At 41.3% G+C, this 21251-nt stretch overlaps 1 protein-coding gene and 1 long non-coding RNA gene across 3 annotated transcripts in view; one reads left to right on the top strand and one right to left on the bottom strand.

The window, feature by feature from the left end:
* The window catches only part of LOC101951448 (uncharacterized), a 62069-nt gene extending 52362 nt beyond the window's left edge, over nucleotides 1–9707 (top strand). Inside the window, exons 3-4 of one of the 2 annotated variants that reach the window (XR_006175907.2) lie at nucleotides 3341–3465; nucleotides 8570–9707. This is a non-coding gene — a long non-coding RNA (uncharacterized LOC101951448). Of the gene's footprint in view, nucleotides 1–3340; nucleotides 3466–6427; nucleotides 7894–8569 lie in introns of those variants that run through there. The other variant, XR_006175906.2, reaches the window with a different exon arrangement.
* Nucleotides 1–21251, bottom strand: part of ADAMTS3 (ADAM metallopeptidase with thrombospondin type 1 motif 3) — a 187404-nt gene that overhangs the window by 118511 nt on the left and 47642 nt on the right. The window contains 1 exon segment of the mRNA XM_008171812.4: nucleotides 6272–6428. Coding sequence (XP_008170034.4) covers nucleotides 6272–6428 — 157 coding nt within the window.

Here is a 21251-nt window from a genome sequence, read left to right as displayed (position 1 = left end):
TATTGTTTTTTAAAGCAGATTTGATATTTCTTTTCCTAGATTCCCTTAATCAACAGGTTTTTATTTTCATTACTTTTCCAAAATGGAAAAACGTTCATATTTTGGAATACAGATTCGGGGGGGGGGGGGGGGAGGCGGGAGGGGAAGATCAGGTGGAGGTAAGAGGTCTGAGGAGGTTCTAAAATGACAAGTTTTGAGTTGAAAATATCCTTCCATGTGACCAAAGATGGCAGTGCAAAATCCAAACCCAGAAAATACCCCATCAATTGGCAGTCTTCATTTTTTGCCAACAGTTTCCATAGGAAACTATCAAAAGTTTTTTTAAAAATCTTTAAAAAGTCTTTAAAATTAGAAAAAATTTGACCAGCCCTACCAGTATCTGTTTTTTTAAACTGTAGAATTGCATATTTTAACACATTTATTTTGCATGTTTGCTTAGTATCTTTTATTTTGCACTTTTTATATGTTTAGATAAGTTGTATCATCTTCTTTAAAAAAAAGATTATGGTAATTCGTCTGACAAAACCAACCAGTGGGAATGCAAGTATGTTAAAGGTTAAATTCTGCCTTCTGATGGATAGATCTGAGAAGCTTTTAAGGAAGTCAGTGGGAAATGTGCATGCATATCTTTGGGCAGAATTTGGCCATTACAGTTTAACTCCATGCTACAGTCTCTTAGGCCAATTTCAAAGTTGGGGGCCTAAAGTGAGACATCGCTAAAATGAAGAACAGCCTGGTTTTACAACAAACATATTGAGCACCAGCAGTTCCAACTGCAGAAAAATCAGGCTACTTTTACTTCAGTGCCTAATTTTAAGCATTCAACTTTGAAAATGTGCCCATTGCCTCAAACTTAGCAAGTTGTCACCAATAATGTACGTTCTAGTTCTCTGTGATGAGCCATAAGAAACAATGTCAATGCAACTCCCAAATGCTGCAAAGTACCCCTGTAAAATCAGATGTCCAGCAGGATTAACTGTGCTTTTCATATGGCTGGACGTGGCAGCTTTTGTGACAAGAGCATCTTCATCTTATGTATCAGACAATGTGCTGTTCCTCACAGGGAACACACTGGTTTATCTTGCTTTATTATATATGGGAGAATTTTTACACAAAATGTCCCCCATTTTTATAATAATTTCACTAACAATAACGGTGACCTAAATAAATGTATAATTCTAATTTACAGTGTTGCCTTGTTTAAGCTATATTTGTTTCAGAAATCTCAGGCTCTTGTCTGCTTTGGATAAACGTGTAGATAAGTTCCTAATTAATTAATAGGCTGTACTCTTGAGTTCTTTGATCAAAGTGAATCTTTGATCAGAGAATCTATGGTTGAGGGAAAATTTCTATGCCTCTGTTTGTAATATATTGCTAAATTTCCACTTTACTTGTATCATAATGTCCTTAATGCAAGTGATTCTTAAACTCTCAAATGTTTGCTAAAAGCTTTGTATTGTGAAATGAGTTATTTGAATACACTTTCTGCTAACAATGGCATATTCACAATACACTTAGGACAGAGTGTCTGGTAGGTTAACCCACTACATGGTTCATTTGATATACAGTTGACTCCTAGACAGGCTGGAACAAATTCAGACCCACTGTCAGGAGTGCACCTCTATTGGCTTCAACAGAGTTGCAGCAAGCTGAATTTAACCGTAAGGAAGCCTGCTGGCGGGTATGAGCAGGATTAAAGAAAAAACCCAGCTCCAACAGATATCAGGAAAATGATAATAAAACTTTACGTTTTTCTGTTTGAACACACAGCCAAGGTAAAACCTTACAATAGAAGTGAAGAATTAGAGAGGATAAGACTATAGTAGAATTATTCTTTATTTCATTAAGGGATCTTCTAATTTAAAAGGAACGGAAACCAAATCACGCACAGCATACACCAAAGGACCAAGAGAAAGAAATTAGCCAATCTCCAAAAGCCTTTTTCTCAAATTTACAAGAGGAATCCCAGTGCGAGGAAAGCTGCTTACATCACAATACTGTGAACAAGTGGGCCGTGAGACACATCTGGAAATGACAGGCCGCCTGAAGTTCAGTTGTGGGGGGAAAGTCTTTATAAATATTTTAAGAGATCTACTCTGGGGAAAGACCAGGAAAGTCAGCTCAATTAAAACAATCAACAAGTCTACAGCAGTCTCGCAGTCTTGCAAGTATGAGATACTGTTTCAAGGTATTACTGCAAGGCTCAGTAAGTGGGTTGATATTTTCTTCTTATGCTTTGATTGTTCAAGAGTAGAAGGCCAAGTTTACACTGAAAATGAACAAATACCTTATAAAATTGTAGGGCAGGAAAGGAAGCAAACCTTACCAAGTATAAACTGCCTAATGGAGGTAATTAAGGGTAGTTATAAATACAATGTCAAGCTAAGAGGATGATGTTAAAGGGACACTGTCAAGATTGACAGACCTGCAATTAGACTTACTGGCATGTAGGTAATCTGTACCTCACACAGTCCTTTTGGTGCTATCTACCAATTCACAAAAAAGAAACTGACTGGCAGAGCCAAGGTAACAGCATGACACAAATATAAAGGCCAAAATAAACCCCACACTCCATGTTGGCTCATCTTGAAGACTAGTTGAGATTTTATGCATGCACACTGCAGTTTGGAGGGGACGGTAGTGTTTTCACTATCAAGGGAACTTTATTTTAATAATTGGGATAGGGAATTATATTTCCTGGATACATTATATTTAAAGAAATGCTTATTATGGGCTGCTACGATAAAAGTGTCCTTTTACAAATAACATATCTCGGAAATATAAAACCCCTCCAATATACCACAATGTATGGCTGTATGCTCTCTTGAAAATCGTTGCTGGATCATATTATGACAACACTGAAGAGCTTGCTACTAAAAATGGTTGCAAATTTTAATTAAAAATATTTTGGGTCCCCCCAAATTAAAAATCTGAAATTCAGAAAATGTTAACCAGCTCTAGCTGAAACAGTGCAGTATGATACTAAGTGGCAAATAGAGTTGAAGCATTTTAGTGTTATTAAATAATGGATTTTAAATTATGGTACTAAAGGGGGAAATATTTTGCAGATGATATCATAAGAAACAAAAAAATAAGGTACAAAAAGGTACTGTATAAATCCTTAAAAAAAAAAGAAGTCAAAGCATGTATTAGAAAGTGACAGAGGGGGCAGAGAACAACAAGATCTTCTAAACTGAAAGGTTCTGCACCATCCAAAAAGAAGTGATAAAGACAATGTACACGGTACACCAAGAAGGAATCTCTGCCCGAGTGATCAGTATATATAGATTCTGAGTACTACCATGAAAGAGGTTTTATTTGTTTTGGTTTTTTTGGTTAGGAAAGGACCAAAACATGGGACCCGGAACTTCCATGGCACACTGACGTTGAGAACTCCATGATCCAGCAAGGCTCCGTGGTCTTCTCATTCCCAGAGAGAGAACACCTCACTGCACGATCACCAAGGTTAGATTCGGCGGCAACCTCTTCCATGCTGCCTTAGTCTCTGGAGCGTAAGCTTTCATTTTAAACAGAAAGTCAGTCTCGAGCTGTTATGGTGGGTGAGAGGTTCAAAAACAGTGAGCTGAGTGTAACTGGTACAGTGATGTCTGCCTGTGTTCGCAGAACCTGAAACAATCCTTGAGAGGTGTGACCTGCTCCCTGCATCTCCCTGGGCACTAACTCAAGATACCCAATGACAACCACTGTGGCTTTTAAAGTATTATCTGTTTCTCTGATCATAAAGACGTGTAAGAAAAGGAATGGGAACAATCATACTGTGAACAGCTACACAAGCTATTGTAAGGGATGGCTCATTCTGGCAGCACCAGTCAGTAGGCTTGGGAGAGTATTGCCACTTTCCCCCAGTTCCCAGTCAAGAAGGACTCAAACCGAAGGAACCTAACAGAGCCCCCTCGCCCCAAAGGGGAACCAAGCTCAAGAAGCTCATTGGAACATGCCAGCCTCACTGAGGGGAAGAGGAGCACGAGGAGCTCAGTACAGCCCACATGTGCATTCAGACCCTGCTGAGGAGAAGAGAAGTTCAATCAACGCAGATCGCACACGTGGTCATGTTTTGAACATCTGTGCAATCTACTGTGAGTAGCATCTCATGTGGGCAGAGCTTATTTTGTGGGCGGAGCTTGGAGGAGCACTTTCCCTCCCCGTCACATCTGACCCCTAGATACTGCTTACACAATTGCCCAACTTTTCCCCTCCTATGGGAGCAAGTTTTCATTCCTTCCCAGCTGGGGACTGTGGGCTTCTGAGAAGTTCTGAACATACAAAGTAAGAACTTCAGGTCTGGGGGGAAAGGAAGGGATAGTGGTTTTCCCTGTCTGACTGACAGCCAGCTAGAGGAATCTTAAGTTAGGCAACCCCATCACCACCATCTGGCAGTCGGAAAGGAGACAGGCTGCAGTATACTACCCCCAGGTGTCCCTCACTGCCTCCAAATGAAGCAACCAATTTTCCAGTTTATTTAAAACAGAGGGACCCCAGTCTCTATCCCCATTTCCCCTCCTCTGGCAGCAGCTGCATGGAGTGGAGTTTACTGCACTCCTAAGCTTGCAACAACCTGAGCTAGCACAGGACTTGTATGGATCATGCCTAGCATCCTAGGAGGGCTGCTTGGGGAATGCAATGCTGAGCCTGTTTCCATAAGCTCACCAGATGCAGCTGCTCCACATCTTGCTCCTTTATCATCAAGTATGCATTGGCTCTGACCCTCCTCAGATTCAGTCAGACTGGTTTGCAAATAGTTTACAATACAATGAGGTGCTGCTGAGCTCTGTATAAATCAGCCTGTGATGCTGGCTAAGAGGTAAGGTGCTGTTCAACTTGGTAGAAACCAGCTGGGATTAGGTATAAAGCTGCTATCTTTTGGAGAGAAGCTGCCAACCCACAATGAACAATTTAACTCTGTGACGACTTGCTGTGCAGCAGTGTTTGTTTTCTGCCGGTCAAAGATTTTACCGACCTTGGTTTTTCCATTTCCATACACAGTACCACTCATGGCTTGGTTAATTACAAGCACAGATTTATGCCTTGTTATTGGGGTATGGGTGCATAGACAATTGGGGGAGGATGGAAAACTGAAAGATGGTGGGGAGAAAAGTTAGAGCATTGAAAGGGAACAAGTTTTCCCTACCCTTTAATAAGAAAACTGTGGTATCAAAATGAAAATAAGAATCTCTTGAAGTTTTCAGGAGGGTCAACTTGAGATCACCACTATCCTCCCATTCCGTCCATGAACATGTATTCCACAGCTAGACATGTCAACAACCGGTGGTTTAGAGCAGTGGGTCTCATCCTTTCCATACTGTACCACCACACAACTTACAACCGGAAAATGTATGGGCCCCCCACCTTCCTCTAAACATTAAGAAAAAGTGAAGTCCCAACCCCTTGAAACCTGTTCTCTACCCCGCCCCCCACCCAGGTTGAGAAGCCCTGGATTAGACAGCTCACTAATATCAAAAAGCGGTTTCTCTGATACATCTGAAAAACAAAAGCCTTTTTTAAAATCTCCAGCCTGTGCTCCACCTCAATGTTACCAGTCTTATTTGAAAAAAAGTTGCTATTTGCTCCTCTATGTCTTGGGCCCTCAAGCATTTGTAAAAAGTTAAAGAGAAAAAAACTCTAACGGACAAGACTGCACAATAATTATTTTCAGATGGACCAACCACATTGGCTTGAAAATTGAGTGCAACTCTTGGTTATGTAAAAACATATCCTATCAAACCAATTATTTTGAAATTGCATTAATCACATTCAGGAGAGGATTTAAAAATCACAGCCATTTGTACAACATAGCCATCACTGGGAAAAGAAACAAAACCCCAAAAGTTTAAACAAAAGTTTTGTAAGCTGTGTGGGATATTCAATTTATGTGAGTGAGCATTTCTAGTTACATGAAATATCCCACAAGATCTTCTCACATTATGTAGAGCGCATTGCTGCTTCCGCTGAAGTCAATAGGAATTTTGCCATTGACTTTAATGAGAGCAGGTTCAGGCTTCTAAAGAGCAAAGTATTTTGCAACATTTCTTTTAAAAAAAATGCATGGCCAAGTTCTGTTGTCAAATATGCATGAACACCTGTTGTTGTCGTCATCAGGGCACACTGTGTATATGTAACCGAGGAAAGATTTCAGTGACACATTATTTTATTTTTCATCTATCTTAGTCAAAAGTGCTTTTTTCAAAGGTTAATGGAAGAAGCTATAGCTATCTGGAATAGATTTCTAAGCAACCATGGACATCTGCTGTACCTTCCGTATGGAAGTCTAGGAGCATGTCGCCAGGATCTTGTGTTACAGCTGATCTCTTGTAGACCACGTGAATTCTTCCTCTCTCTTCTTCCATTTGTTTGCCTCTTTCCAAAGGTTCAATGAAATATTCATCCTTATCAGTTCTTATCATTCCAGCCTGGTGAGGAGGGAGGAGAGGAAGAGCACAAAGTATGTCAAAAATCCATTTTCCTGACTCGATACATTGATAAGCGTCTACTGACATTTTAAAGATGTGTGAAGAGTACAACTGCCAGCAACTGAACGTAACACAGACAGATTACTGCACCATAAAATAAAATCATTGTTGGGTTTGTTTTTATTTGGGCTTTACACTGGATCCAGAATATTTCTAGCTACTGAGTATTTTGACCTGTCCATGGACAAGCTCTCAAACACCCCCCCGCACACACACACACACACACAACAAAATACATGCCTAAGGCACAAGTTTAACAGGAATTCTAGCATTTGTATGTAATGAGTAAGACTGATATTTTAATTAGCTATTAATACAGATATTTATGACTTGATGAATGCAGTGCCAAGTGTCTTCAATTCGTCTGTGCTCAGCATCCCACAGGAAGTGCTCAACACCTTACAGGATTGGGCCTTAATTTTACTGGACTACAGTCACCTGGACACTCCCCCTAAACAACTGCATGCCATTCAACCTCCTAATTATTGATTCCTGTGGATGAACAGGACATTCAAACCCCTCCTCTCTGTACCTTTCTCTTGGAAGGGCTGTGAACTGGACTTACAGATGTAAGGCTTAACTCTGCTTTCACTGACACTAGTATTAACTGGGACTAAACTCACTGGAATCATTTACATCAGAATAAACCAGGCGGGCAGGAGTGAAAGGAGAATCAGGTTCATGATCACGTAGTAAAAAGTCATCTTCTGATAACTTGAATGTAAATCACAGCAACCAATGGGGAGAGAAGTAAGCAGCGTAATCAAGGGGAAGACCGTCTTTAAACAATCCTCTTAGGGGGAAAAAAAAAAAGCCTTGAGCTTTCAAACTTCCTTTAGCTCAGAGAGCAGCAGCCTATATTCTGTTTGGCAGAGTGACTGGGTACAGTGAACATGTGGAAAAAACGCATATGCAGACTATGTGTTTTTTCACTGGTATCGCCAATGGGATATTATATTTTGAGCAATCTGCCACCTACTTTCAAAGGCATAATAAAAACCATCAACGCCTATATAAAAACGTATGTACCAGGCAAGAAGGTGACTATAAACCATCATTATGCAACCAATCTTTCTTCAATGTTGTTCAATATTCTCTCCCCTATGGTACGATTTAGTCACTTTGCATCCAAGTATTTGAGTTACACAGAGACATCCCAATGTGGGAATACTGGGCAGGCCGTGCACCCCCCCTACCCCCCCGCCAAGTGCAAAGGGGCTCTCTGCTCCTGGATCACAGTGCTTCCTTGGGGAGTGAGGGGCAGAGGACAAACCAGCCACCTCAGCAGCACCATCTCCCCTCCCAGCTGAACTCAGCACAGCCCTCTCCCCATGTGGGTTGGGGTGGGGGTGGGGGGGATGGGCTCCAGATGAGGCAGGGTTCAGGTGGTAGGATGAGAGGGTTAGGAAAAGAATACAGGGAATACAGCCCCAAATACAACCTTTTCTGCACAACCTGCCCAGCGTCCCTGGGAGCTGCTGGGGCTGGTATGTGTATGACAGGCAAACCCCTCGCTGCATTTCTGAGAGCTCCCCTCTACAAGTAAAGCTTAATACTAGGCGTGCACAGAAATGTACAGATAAGTACAGAAGCAATCAAGCACCTGAGCAGAATCTCTTACATTAATTCCCAATCAGTCAACATGGTGCAGCCTTCTGCATCAACTCCAGATACCAGATTCAGATGAAAAGTAAGCCAGTATATAATTTGTTAGTCTCTAAGGTGCCACAAGTACTCCTGTTCTTTTTACGGATACAGACTAACACGGCTGCTACTCTGAAACCAGTATATAATGTGTAACATTGCTGTGATCCAACCATAAAGTCACAAAGTTATGCATTACAGGTGTCACATCAGCGTGCGAGAGCAAAGGCACTGTGGCATTCTTAAAATGGCAGAAATAAGCTTTGACTGAGGCCAACACTCGAGTATGGCTCCCCCCTAGAAAACGAAATATAGTGCGATGAAGCCTTTCGCCAATAAGACGACATTTCAAACTCTCACGCTGACTAACATGCATTTATTTCAATGCATTATCTTTAGAGAGTGGCATATTGATTATTCTTCTCCTCTCTTTTCAGAAACCAAAGAAATTCAGTGCAAAAGAGCTTTTCGATGTAACATTCTGGCAGAGGATTTAAATGCATGTAAGCCATGAATTTTAAAGTTATGGCCCTGCCTGTAACCACACTGAACATATACTGTATGGAATAAGATGAGATTTAGGGGCAGACTTTCAAAAGTGCTCAACACCCACAACTGGGTCCAGATACTCACAAGATGCTGGCGCATTGAATGGGAGCTGAACTCATAATCTGGGCTGAGAGCCTAACCCCCTGGTCCAAGTTGGGCAAAAGGGCCAGAGCAACATCAAGAGGCTACAAAAGCCCTAGTTCTCACCAGGGATCTGCTTACAAGGCCTGGTGTGAGAAGTGTGTCGGGACTGGTAGGTGCATTGAAGATTCCGGATCCCTTTAAGTTAGACAGGTCCCAGGGAGTTACATCAGGTGCCTCTTCAGCCGCCGGAGCAGCACAAGATCGGGAAGGCTCAAAGGCAGCCCCTCCCCATCAGTAATTTTGCAGACATGCATGGGGACAGAGTTCCAACGAAAACCAAAGCTTTGCATTTCAATTCTGAATCATAACGACACTATGGGCTTTTGTACGAAATAGAAAAATTATTTCAGCTCAGTCTCAATAGGTCAGATGTAAATGAACTGTGAAGGTTTAAAATGCAAAAGTTACAAATTTAAGAAGTCATCAAAAAAATTCCCTCAAAGTGCATGAACACTATCACCTACCACTGCTTTTTTCCTTAGAATTTGAAGAATGGGAGGTGTACTGAAAAGTAGCATTCTTATATCCATAAGAATGTATAGCATGCTGGATCTCCTACTTGGTTTTCACTGCTGTACCTTGAAATCAGTGGATTTGCCTTTAAACAGCAATACGTACTGTCTAGGGTCACCAACCCTCCAGGATTGTCCTGGAGTCTCCAGAAATTAAAGATTAATCTTTAATTAAAGATTATGTCATGTGATGAAACCTCCAGGAATACGTCCAATCAAAATTGGCAACCCTTGTGTCCAGTAGTATCAGGATTGGACCCTACGTTATAAATTACTGGAGAGAAATGTCTAAAGGAAATGAAAGGTGATATCAATTGCAATCATCAATAAAACTTATCTGAAATATCTATGATTTCCAATAGCATTCATACTGAGCAACAAAGTCATTGTGATTTTATTATTCTTATAGATAGCTTTAGTTTCCAAAATGCTTTACTGCATGAAGAATATTTACTTCAGTGGGGTCAGGAGCCAAACCACATATTTTGCCTACATCATTCTTTCGGAGGGGTGGGAGGGTGTTTGAAACAGTTTGACTGAATTCACTTAAATAATAAAATAATCTGTTACCATCATTTATTCATTTTGATGGTTAACACATTACTTAAATATTATGGAATTTAAGTAACTGTAAATACTACTGTTTCATTTTTCCTTTATTTTTATTATATGAGTGGCAGTAATCATTGTGATTTTTAGGCTGGAATAAGTCAAGTAACATCACACAGTTTTTTCCCTTTCTTGTGGATAACCAGCATTATTAGACTGGGAATGAACAAATCCCTTTGCATGTTAATGGTTTATTTTCTTGCCATTTTTCTGGCCAAAAGTGAGTTTGTGCCTACAGTTGCTATGTTACTGGTGTAAGACCTTATTTTGGCACACACATTTTGTTTAAATAACCCAATTTCTACAAAGCTGTTTGCCTTCAGTTTGAAAGTAGCTGTGTCCAAAGGCAGTGTGAAGTCCAGAAGGTAACTCTGGCTTCCCTTCCCTGCTTTAATATGTGTTTTTTCTTTTCTGTGTTAAGTCTACAAAAAAGAAAGGAGCCCATAATTATGTTATTCATAATGTGTGTGCCTTTTTGTACAAGGAATAGCAGAATAAGTTGCAAGAATTAAGTGAAATTTCCATGGTTTTTTATATGTACAGAATATAAACCATGTTTTTAAGAGAGACCTACCACAAAAAACCCCAACTCATTTACTGTACCTAATAACACTCCCCTTAACTTAATCTTCTGCCGCCACAGTAACACTGCTATTTAAAAGGGGGGGGAGGGGAAATGTTCATTTAAAAACAATTAATTACTCTAAAGCCAACAGTACCCAAAGCAAGTGTCCGATTTCACACAAGCATGCAAAATTAATCTGAGTTGATATTATGAAATGCAAATTTAAATAGTATAAAACACAGAAGAAAATGGCATAGGTTCAGGATGACTTGCCATGCAAAAATACCTGGCAAAGCAGAACAGCTCAATTTAGAAAGCATATTCTACTCTGACTGCATTATCATCAGGCACAAACTGTAGCCCACACCAGATTTTCCATAAAAGATGTATAATAGTGTTCTTGCCTAGACATACATCTGGATTGCACACAAATAGTTAATGCAGTGTCCTTGATTTAGAGTTAGTAATGCAATCTTGATCAATGAGAACATGTTACCTTTTTATTATTAACATTTCCTGGCATTTAATGGCATCCTATGGATGTGTTCCTGATCTAACAGTTAATATTGAATTACAAAGTCACTGAACAACTGGAATGGGTGGCAATAAACACAGAACCTGGTAAGCCTTGTATGCATTCCTACCTTAACAGGTTCAGTATCCTGTTTTTATAACTTGATACTGTGTCAGTCCATGATTGTGTCACAGTATTGGTAATGGAATATGGAGCCTTTCCGCTCTGAATCACAGTTTCATATCCATTCTGGGTTAGTAGTGACTGAAAGCCATTACCATCTAATTACCTACGAGAAATGAGGTCACGGGCTCAATCCTGTTCCACATCAAAAAAACATCTTTGCAACCAGCACTCTTGCTGGGGACCTTGGCGGAGAGGCTAAGAACTGAATAGCCAGCCACGCATTCCAGATCATTCCGGAGAAGGTTTGAGGTACACTGATGGAGCCCATTGAAGAAGCTTATATACTGTTGCTACTTTTTCTGTGGATGAACAAAGGACTTCATTCTCCAGCATTTTCAAGTGTTTTAAATTCACTTTTTACATTTTTTAAAAGTGGAGGCAGACGCCTCCCATGCCAAAGCACTTCAGCCACCTCTACACTAGAGAATTCTGGGACGGCAAGCCTCTGCCCGGCTTGTTGTAACACACAACAGTGTTCTCCATCGTGCGATGGCCCACAGAGCCATTATAATGGTACTTCGGATCACTCGCAGCTTTGGGGGCAGAAGCAGACTGGTCATCAATGGCAGCATGGGAAACGTCCCACCTCTGAAGTTCCCAACAGCTCTAATAGGGCTCCACAATAGAAGCCAGGCTCAATCAGACCTCTCTGTGGCAGAGCCTTTTCTGAGAGAAATTCTACTATTTTACTTCCAACTTCTAACAATTAATCTGAACAATCTGCGTGCCTCATTCCCAGTCATGTTACTGCATTTGCCTTTTAGGGGATTTTACTCCAAGGCACTGCAGAAGCTGCAGCTGGTGCCGAAAAAGCCAAAGGCCTAAGGAAATGTCTGTCGTCTCCTTCCTGCCCAATACAGTCTCTTATTGTAGAAATCAGCCTTCTCTGTGGGCAGAACACAGTTTCACCTTCACGGCCCAGTCCAGGTGGGGTCACCCCAGCCAACCTTCCCTCAGGAAAGGGAAGCCAGGCAGGACTGGAGAGTCCAGCTCTGGGGTGGCAGAACCCAGGAATGATTGTTTTTGTAATGGGAATTAAAAAATGTTAATTCATTTACCAAATTCTCTAAGGGAGATTGTACCAGTCTCTGTGTGTCTACAAATTTCAGGCTATATTACAAAAAATAGGGATTGAGAGACATGGTACCAAAGAGTACATATCCTAACGTCATCTTGCTGCCTAGCCCCTGTGGGGGAACTTGGGAGGAGGTCATGGGATTGCTTCAAGCAAAAATGAGGTGCAGGTGCTAGGTTGGAGACTAGCGGATTATATGGAAACCAGGATAAAAAGATGTGGTTCAGTATGGTCACCCAAGTTACCTCTCACAAAATCAGGACAGTCGAGGACCAATGGGTTATCTGGTCACCATATACAAAAACCAAATGCAGACCTGGGAAAATGCATTAGGCTCTATTCTGTGGTAACGTAAAAAGATAGTTATAGGAGGGGATCAAGCATACAAAGACCATTTGCACTACTAACATATCTAGTGGAAATTCTAGTGGTGGTGCAAAAGGCATTGAAGTTCAGCTATATCCTGAAAGCGTGCGAGGAGCAGTGCAAAGTGAAAGGGCACATGGCGAAGCCAAAAGGAGGCAAGTTTTAGGCAACATGGATGTACACTTACACATTAGCCATCCATCCCAGGAAAAAATTCAGATGAGCACTGTACGGTAACGCCCTAAGCACGGATGTGTGGTTTCTTTTTATATATTCTATGCTATCAAGCACCTATCTTCTGCATTTCCCTACTGAGTTACCTTTCTAGTCTGATCTTTCTGCCTCTATTGTAGCTCGAAACTGATTTTTTGCTTGTGCCTTTTGGGCTACTTGTATGCTTTGCAGCTGGCCCTGCACTGCCCTGAGTCTCACCTTGTTGGTACAAATGGGAAGGTATTGCATACAGAAAAGTGGGGCTGATCCATTTGTCTACCTGTTACTCACATGTCATTCTCCACCTATCCCTTTATGATATATCCCCCAAAGATTACCAGTATCCTACAACCTGTATGTGCAAGTAAACTGCATTACAGTACAGCCAAAGAATCAAAAATCCAAAGATCCACTTTTGTCTATTAAGGAAAATTAAATTATTAAAATATTGGCAAAGTCTCTGAGGAATTTCAACCTTTGAAACGGCAATGCAAAAGAGGAGGGCTAGGAGTCCTGTTATTCTGATGTACTGCACAGTTTACCGTCTGCACTAATTCCTGATCTTCTCTCCCCTTCATACGCCCTTTTCTAACTAAGGCAGGGGTTCTCAAACTGGGGGGTCAGGACCCCTCAGGGGGTCACGAGGTTATTACATGGGGGGTCATAAGTTGTCAGCCTCTACCCCAAACTCCGCTTTGCCTCCAGCATTTATAACGGTGTTAAATACTGTATATAAAAAGTGTTTTCAATGTATAAGGGGGGGTCACACTCAGAGGCTTATTGTGTGAAAGGGGTCACCAGTACAAAAGTCTGAGAACCCCTGAACTAAGGCATGCCATGAGCAGTCAGCCTCACAGACAGAATGGATTCCCAACCATGCAAGCAGTAAAGTTACAGAACTCCACAAAATACAGACTCCCCTCCGTGCCAGAACTGCTTGAAGTAGTACGTGGTCTCCATGTTTCCCTCTCCCTGATATGCTGGCTGAAGAAAACAGGAGCTGATGGGATGTTAAGCAGCAACTGTCACTTGCATGGACTAGACGATTACGTGTGAACCTGATTATTTCCTTCAAGTCTCATATTGACCTATGCTTATTCATACAGATCTGGGGCCTGATTCTCCTCTGACTTTGACCAGCTTTATACTAGTGGAAACTCCACTGGACTTCAGTAGAGTTAATCCTGATCTATGCTGGTGTAAGTAAGAATAGAATCAAGCCCTTAATCTTGAATGAATGTAACTAACCATTGTAGACTAAGTGATATTCAGTAATGTTATTACATTCAAATAGATGTTACATTAAAGAGAGATAGTCTTCTCTCACTGATGCTGCTTAAATTCCACTGCAGTGAACAGTGCTACACTTGTGAAAGAAATAGACCCAGAAGGCCAGATTTTTTTCAGCTCAGAGCTAGATTTCCAAGTGTTTACCATGTACAATTAGCCAAATTTCAAAAATAAAAGTGTAACATCTCCTAAGGCACCTAAATAAGAGGGCAGATTTTCAAAGCTTCTCAGCATCCAGCAGTTGACACCGCGACACCTATGGTTAGATTTTCAAAACAGCTCAGACCTTTCCTCCATCTTCACATGCCACGAGCAGAACTCTGGCACCGCTGAGGAGCTAGTCCACAATATCTGGTGGAGCTAAATTACCTGCAAAGTATTACGGTTAGGTGCCTGGAATTTTTAACACGCATAAAGCTGGGCCATTTCAAGCATTTTATTGTCCATGTGCCATAGAAATAAAGGGAGTTTAACAGATGTAGCATATGAGTGAAGAAGGGGGGAAATTTTATTTTGGTACCCAACAATTCTTAAATATTAATGGTTTGAGCTGCTTTAGTAAGTGACACTTAAAAACCCACACAATAAAGAGGAAATTAGGGTTGGTGAAGCAGAATGTCCATGGATGAGAACGGAGAATTCACACCTATCTGAGTAATTTGCAGAACCTGTTTATTCAGTACTCTCTCTCACTCTCTTCTCGATCCTTTTACAACAGGAATTTTTCTTGGATGGGAATTGATCATCCTCACGCATCTTCAGAAATATCTAGATTTTTCTGAATTGTTTCACTTCTCTCTAATCCAGACCTTGTTTCAGCCAGTTTTACATAGACTAATGTGATATATATCAAGCTCAACTGCTAAACTAAGGTTTACAATAGCTCAGTGATTTGAGCATTGGCCTACTAAACCCAGGGTTGTGAGTTCAATCCTTGAGGGGGCCACTTAGGGATCTGGGGCAAAAATCAGTACTTGGTCCTGCTAGTGAAGGCAGGGGCCTGGACACAATGACCTTTTGGGGTCCCTTCCAGTTCTATGAGATAAATAAATAAATGGAGATATACCTATTTTATTTAAATGGTATTTACGACTAAAGAATACCATAAGGTGAATTTGTAAATATACAAGATCTCTCTTCTAGTGGAAATCATATACAAATCATCAACCTCGGTATTTTAGCTACATTTCTCCAGTCTACTGCCAGTGCAAATGCAGAATCCAGCTTTTGTCCTGAGGAACCTTTTCCAATAAAGGATCAATAAAAGGAGCTTACAATTTTCCAAGTAGATGGAGAGGGAGGAGGTTGGGTTTATACAATCCACCCTTACACAACCATTACATTTTCAGCTGATCGGCACTGAAAACTCTGCATTCCAACACAGAACATTTCACAAACCCCTAGCCAGCGGAGAAAAGCAAGCAAGTGCTTACAACACCTTTTGTAAAAGATTCAGTTGAAGAAAAAGAGCGCAGTGCAGTTTCAGTGAAGTAGTATGTAGTCGAAAAAGTTCTCCGCAAAACCATATTTATGAGGAAATACAGGAAAGTATAATCTGACGCCCTGGACCATTGTTAATTTTACTGCTTTGCTTGTAAATTAAACAACATCTTAATGTGTACAATGATTCCGCCAAATTAACGCAAATGCTTAATTTAAAGATTGTGGTTCTAGGAAGTTTACCTGCTTATTATTACTATTTTCTATAGTATCTAAAATAGACAAACAAAACTACAACAAAACTATTAGTGCTAACAGGGCCGGCTTTAGGCCGATTCCCCCAAATCGGGACCTGCGCCTAAGAGGGCCCCGTACCCGCGCCTAAGAGGGCCCCGCGCCCTAAAAGAAGAGCGCCTAACTTAGGCACCTTTTTAATTTTTACTCACCCGGTGGCGGTCCGGGTCTTCGGTGGCGGGTCCTTCACTCACTCCGGGTCTTCGGCGGCATTTCGGCAGCGGGTCCTTCAGTGCCGCGGAAGACCCAGAGAGAGTGAAGGACCCACCGCCGAAATGCCGCCGAAGACCTGGACCACTGCCAGGTATTCGAATCGGACCCCGCACTTCCTAAAGCCGGCCCTGAGAGCTAAATGAGGAAGCTTTATAACCCTTACTAATTTTGTGTGAGTATGGCCTGGAAATAAATATCAGTCTATTACCTGCACTGTTTCATACTGGACTGAGACTGGAGATCTGGGTTCAATTCTCACCTTTCCTACACGCTTCCCGTACAACCATGTCCAAACCAGTTACTCTTGTGTGCCTCAGTTCCCCATCTGTAAAATGGAGACAACCATACCCTACATCAAGGGCTGCCACAAGTATAAAACTCATTAATGATTGTGAGGCACTCAGATAGTACAGTGATGGGTGTCATACAACTTAGGTAGATAATGCAAAATAGATCTATGCACCAACACCTCCCCATGCAGCTCTTCCATCACACCTCAACCCAAACTAAACTGGGCATGTGAAGTCTTGAGTCAAGAAGCTTGAGGGGGTCCTCATAACAGCCTTCATGTATGTTAAGGGCTGTTATAAAGAGGACAGCGATCAATGGTTCTCCATGTCCACTGAAAGTAGAACAAGTAGTAATGGGCTTAATTTTCCGCAAAGGAGATTTAGAAAGTTTTTGTAATATCTAACTCCAAGGGTAGTTAAGATCTGGAATAGGCTTCCCAGGGGAGGCCGTGGAATCCCCGTTCTTAGAATTTTTTTAAGAACAGATTGAACAAACACCTATCAGGGATGGTCTAGGTTTACTTGGTCCTGCCACAGTGCATGGAACTGGTTTAGATGACCTCTTGAGGTCCCTTCTAGTCCTGTATTTCTAGGTTTCTATAATCCAGAGATAATGAAGGAATAAAAACTGAAAGCAAAACTCCCTATTGACTGAAATGGGAGCAGAACAAGGTCCTGAGTCAAAGTAAAAGGCCACTAGGAAAGTGGTCAGTTTTACTCTGGTACATACAGCATACAGAGGCATCTCTCACAGGCAGGAGCAAATGTACTACTAGTACTACATTGTTTACTGGTAAACCTCAAACCTGGAATATTGTGCACTTTTTAACCTCAAAAAGACATTGAGGCAATAAAAAAACCCAACAAGAAAATCCAAAATGATACAAAGACTAGAGAAAATAACCTAACAAGGAAAGTTACACTAAGGAATTACATTTATTTAGCCAAAATCAACAGCATTTAAGGGGGAACGCATATTAATGTAAGAGAGGAAAGGGAATTGATTTGGAGCAGTAAAACAAGACGATATGGACTGAAGATTAAAAACAGATATGCTTAACTTGAATATTAGGGGAACTTTCTGCGTGGAACTTTCAAAGGCATTTGAGGAATTCTGATGTTCAACTCCCCTTGATTACAAAGACAGTTGGGAGCATAATTCTCTTTGAATTTTTACAAAAGCCCACCCTCCAGCCTCTGACGGTGAGGACAACCAGAGAGCAGAACAGCTCATGTAGCTAGCTAGCACAGTTATAGTGGCTACCATTATAAAGCCAAGATTTGCCAATGGTATCTATGATACCTGGTTTTCCCTAGCCTTAGAACGGGGAAAAAGCAAGAGTGGAGGGAGGTTGGCTTGAAGTGTGCATAATGTGTCCATTCCATGAGATAAAAGTTGTTTATTTCAGCTTATAGTGTAGAAAGTGTTTGTAAGTGTTGAATGTTTAATGGTGAACATTGTACAGTATATCAAACTCATTCAAAGGTGCCCACGCTCAGATTACAGAAGATAGACATCAGCGGTCTTCCTGTTTGGATCAGTGAATTGGGCCTTCCAGCCTCAACACTGTATGTGTAATAAGCTAAATTCAGAGAAGAATCTTAGGGTTTGGCTACACTTGCGAGTTACAGCATAGTAAAGGAGCGCCGGGCGCACTAGCTCACTACCCGTCCACACTGGCAAAGCATGTAGAGCGCTCTGACAACGCTGCTGGTACTCCACCTCGGCGAGAGGAATAACATCTGCTGTGTCTTGGCTACAACACCCGGGCATCAGTGTGAACGAGGTGTTGCGTTACTGCGCTCTGATCAGCCTCCGGAAACGTTCCATAATCCCCTTAAGTCAAGTGGCCACTCTTGTCATTGTTTTGAACTCCTGTAGGAATGCGGAAATGCCCTTTCAAAGCTCCGTTTCTGAAAGCCGGCATGCAAGCCGTTACTGTGGAATGCTGAGAGAGAGAGAGAGAGAGAGAGAGGCCTGCTGCTGTCTGAACTTACAAGACAGCATGCTGACATGCTCTCAGCCCCCCCCCCCCCAAAAACCCACTCTCTCTCCCCCCACATACACACAAAACACTCCCTGTCACACTCCACCCCACCCCTCCCATTTTAAAAGCACATTGCTGTCACTTGCATGCTGGGATAGCTGCCCATAATGCACAGCTCCCAATGCCGCAAATGTGGCAACGCCAGTGCACTTGCAGCTGTCAGTGCGGACAGACTGCAGCGCTTTCCCTACTGTGCTCTCCAAAGGCTGGTTGAACTCAAAGCGCTATACATCTGCAAGTGTAGCCATGCCCATGGAGTCCAAATGTGCAATCATTCATCGCATAGGTGAGTGTAGTATGCTGAGTGGGACTGGGAAAAGTCAGGATTCGGGAGAGACCAAGTTTGGTGTGATCTTGGGGGCTCAGCACTGCAAACTGGTGGCCAGTCTGCTAATGGACAAAAACAGGCCTCTTAGTATGCAACAATGGCCTCCATGCATGTTCTTCCTGCCTGCCACAGCACCTATTTCTAATAAAACAGTGAGCAGTCACATGAGCAGGGCTACCAAAGGCAAGAGGAGGGCTCATGTGAGTAAGAGCGCCTCAAAGTCAGAGGTGCACTATGTGACTAGGTCTCACACAGGCTTTTCCCGAGAGAGCATGCATCCTCCTCTTTCTCCAGGACCAGCCGACCAACCCTGTTGCCCAGGCTGGTTACTTGAATAGATGTTGTTTGTAGGAGTGCCACTGAGCAGTACCGAGGAAAGACAGCTAATTCTTAACAGGTGCTAGATATAAACCACAAAGAACTGGGACGCAAGACAGAGATGGAGGCTAGAGGAGAATCAGAAGTGGTTTTTTGCTTTCTTATCACCCATGAAGGCTGAAGTAAGCCTTGTCTGATGAAAATCCTGCTTTATTTTTATCATCAGTTCAGCTGAGGACAGTGTTGTTTTGGGGTTTTTGGTCTGTTTCTTTTTTGTTTACTGTGGATGAGAAAAGTCTTGTCTCTCTCTCTTTGGCTTTAAATGGACAAGATACTTTTCTGTAATATATTATTTGTGAATTAAACTGCATCTCACGGCTGCTTGAATTCTATTCCATGAATGCTGAGTCTCCTGCCTGCCTTAGCAAACACTGCACTAAAAAAGGCTATAAGAAAGATCCAATCTGAGCACTACCTCTATGCGTAGTGCTGATGTGCCACTGAATTCTGCATTGACATTTTCTATGCACATCAGTTTCATGTCACTATGACAGCATACTGTCCAGACAACTGGAGTGCTCCAGAATTGTATTTAATGTATCATGTAATAAGAAACTACTTTCTGCAACTCTTTTCTCCTTGGAAATGAAATAAAAGACCGATCAAATAGGTGCATGATGTTGAAAATTATCTTCAGTGATAACTTGCAGTTAACTCCCATGAATAACTCAAAAAAATTAGTCACGATTAATCACAGTTTTAATCACACTTGTTAAACAAAATAGAATACCAGTTTAAATGTATTACATATTTTGGATGTTTTTCCTACATTTTCATATATATTGTATTCTGTGTTGTAATTGAAATCAAAATGTATATTATTTTTATTACAAATATTTGCACTGTAAAAATGATAAGCAAAATAAACAGCATTTTTAAATTAACCTATTATAAGTACTGTAGTGAAATCTCTTTGTCCTGAAAGTGTAACTTACAAATGAAGTTTTTTTTTGTTACATAACTGCACTCAAAAACAAAACTATGTTCATGATAAAGAGATTGCACTACAGTACTTGTATTAGGTGAATTAAAAAAAACTTAGGTTTTTTTTTTTTTTTTTTTTACAGTGCAAATACTTTTAATAAAAAATACATATAAAGTGAGCACTGTACACTTTGTATTCTGTGTTGTAACTGAAATATATTTGAAAATGTAGAAAACATCAAAAATTTTAAATATAATACCATTTATTTAAACAGTGCAATTAATGGCGATTAAAAATTAATTGCAATATTAAAAAAATTAATCACTTGACCACCCTACTAAATATGTACCTTCCGTAAAAATACCAGTAAAAGCCAAAGTAATCCAAATAAAAGCCATTTGGATCCCTAACAATGCCCATCTTCAACTGTTCTTTTGTTTTGTTTTTTGAAGAACCAACTTAACTTAACATTTGGAGTCATCTGCGCTCTTGTGGGTTTTAATGAACCTGTCCCAAAGCCAGTGTTAAAGCCCAAGGAAGCTGCATGTCAGCTGTGTTCTTAAAACTGACCCTGTTCCTATATTACTGTATAGAAGCATACTCTGAAATTTAAAATAATCCTCATATCAAGTTCTACGGAACTGAGATGTTATTAATTAATAGCTTTCAGTTACCATTCTCCAAAGCTGGCTCAGAAATAAAAGGAATGTTTATATATAAACCAGAAATATATTTATAAATTATGACATGGCAGGTCCCCAACCCATATGGCATGCCTTGGGGTCAACTGCAAAGAGGTAAGGACTAAGATCAGCTCTGCAGCCAAGATGGTGCTACCTCCCAGTCACACAAGGTCTCTTCTTTTTCCTAAATCCCTTCATTGCTTTTCTCTGTAAAACAACAAAAATATGATTCCTTGCCATCAAGGTATTACACCCAAGACAGTATTTGTGCTCTCATCACCAGGGTTGGCTCCAAGGCTTTTGCCGCCCCAAGCGGCGGGGGGGGGAAAAAAAAAAAGCCGCAATCGCGATCGGTGGCAGCTGCACCGCACCGCTTCAGTCTTTGGCAGCAGGTCCTTCCCTCCGAGAGGGACCCGCCACCGAATTGCCGGACGTGCCGCCCCTTTCCATTGGCCGCCCCAAGCACCTGCTTGCTGCGCTGCTGCCTGGAGCCGGCT

Source organism: Chrysemys picta, chromosome 5 (genome assembly GCF_011386835.1).
Source record: "Chrysemys picta bellii isolate R12L10 chromosome 5, ASM1138683v2, whole genome shotgun sequence".
Classification (NCBI taxonomy): domain Eukaryota; kingdom Metazoa; phylum Chordata; order Testudines; family Emydidae; genus Chrysemys; species Chrysemys picta.
The sequence above is the reverse complement of the archived record's forward strand: the minus strand, read 5'-3'. Positions and strand labels throughout refer to the sequence as shown.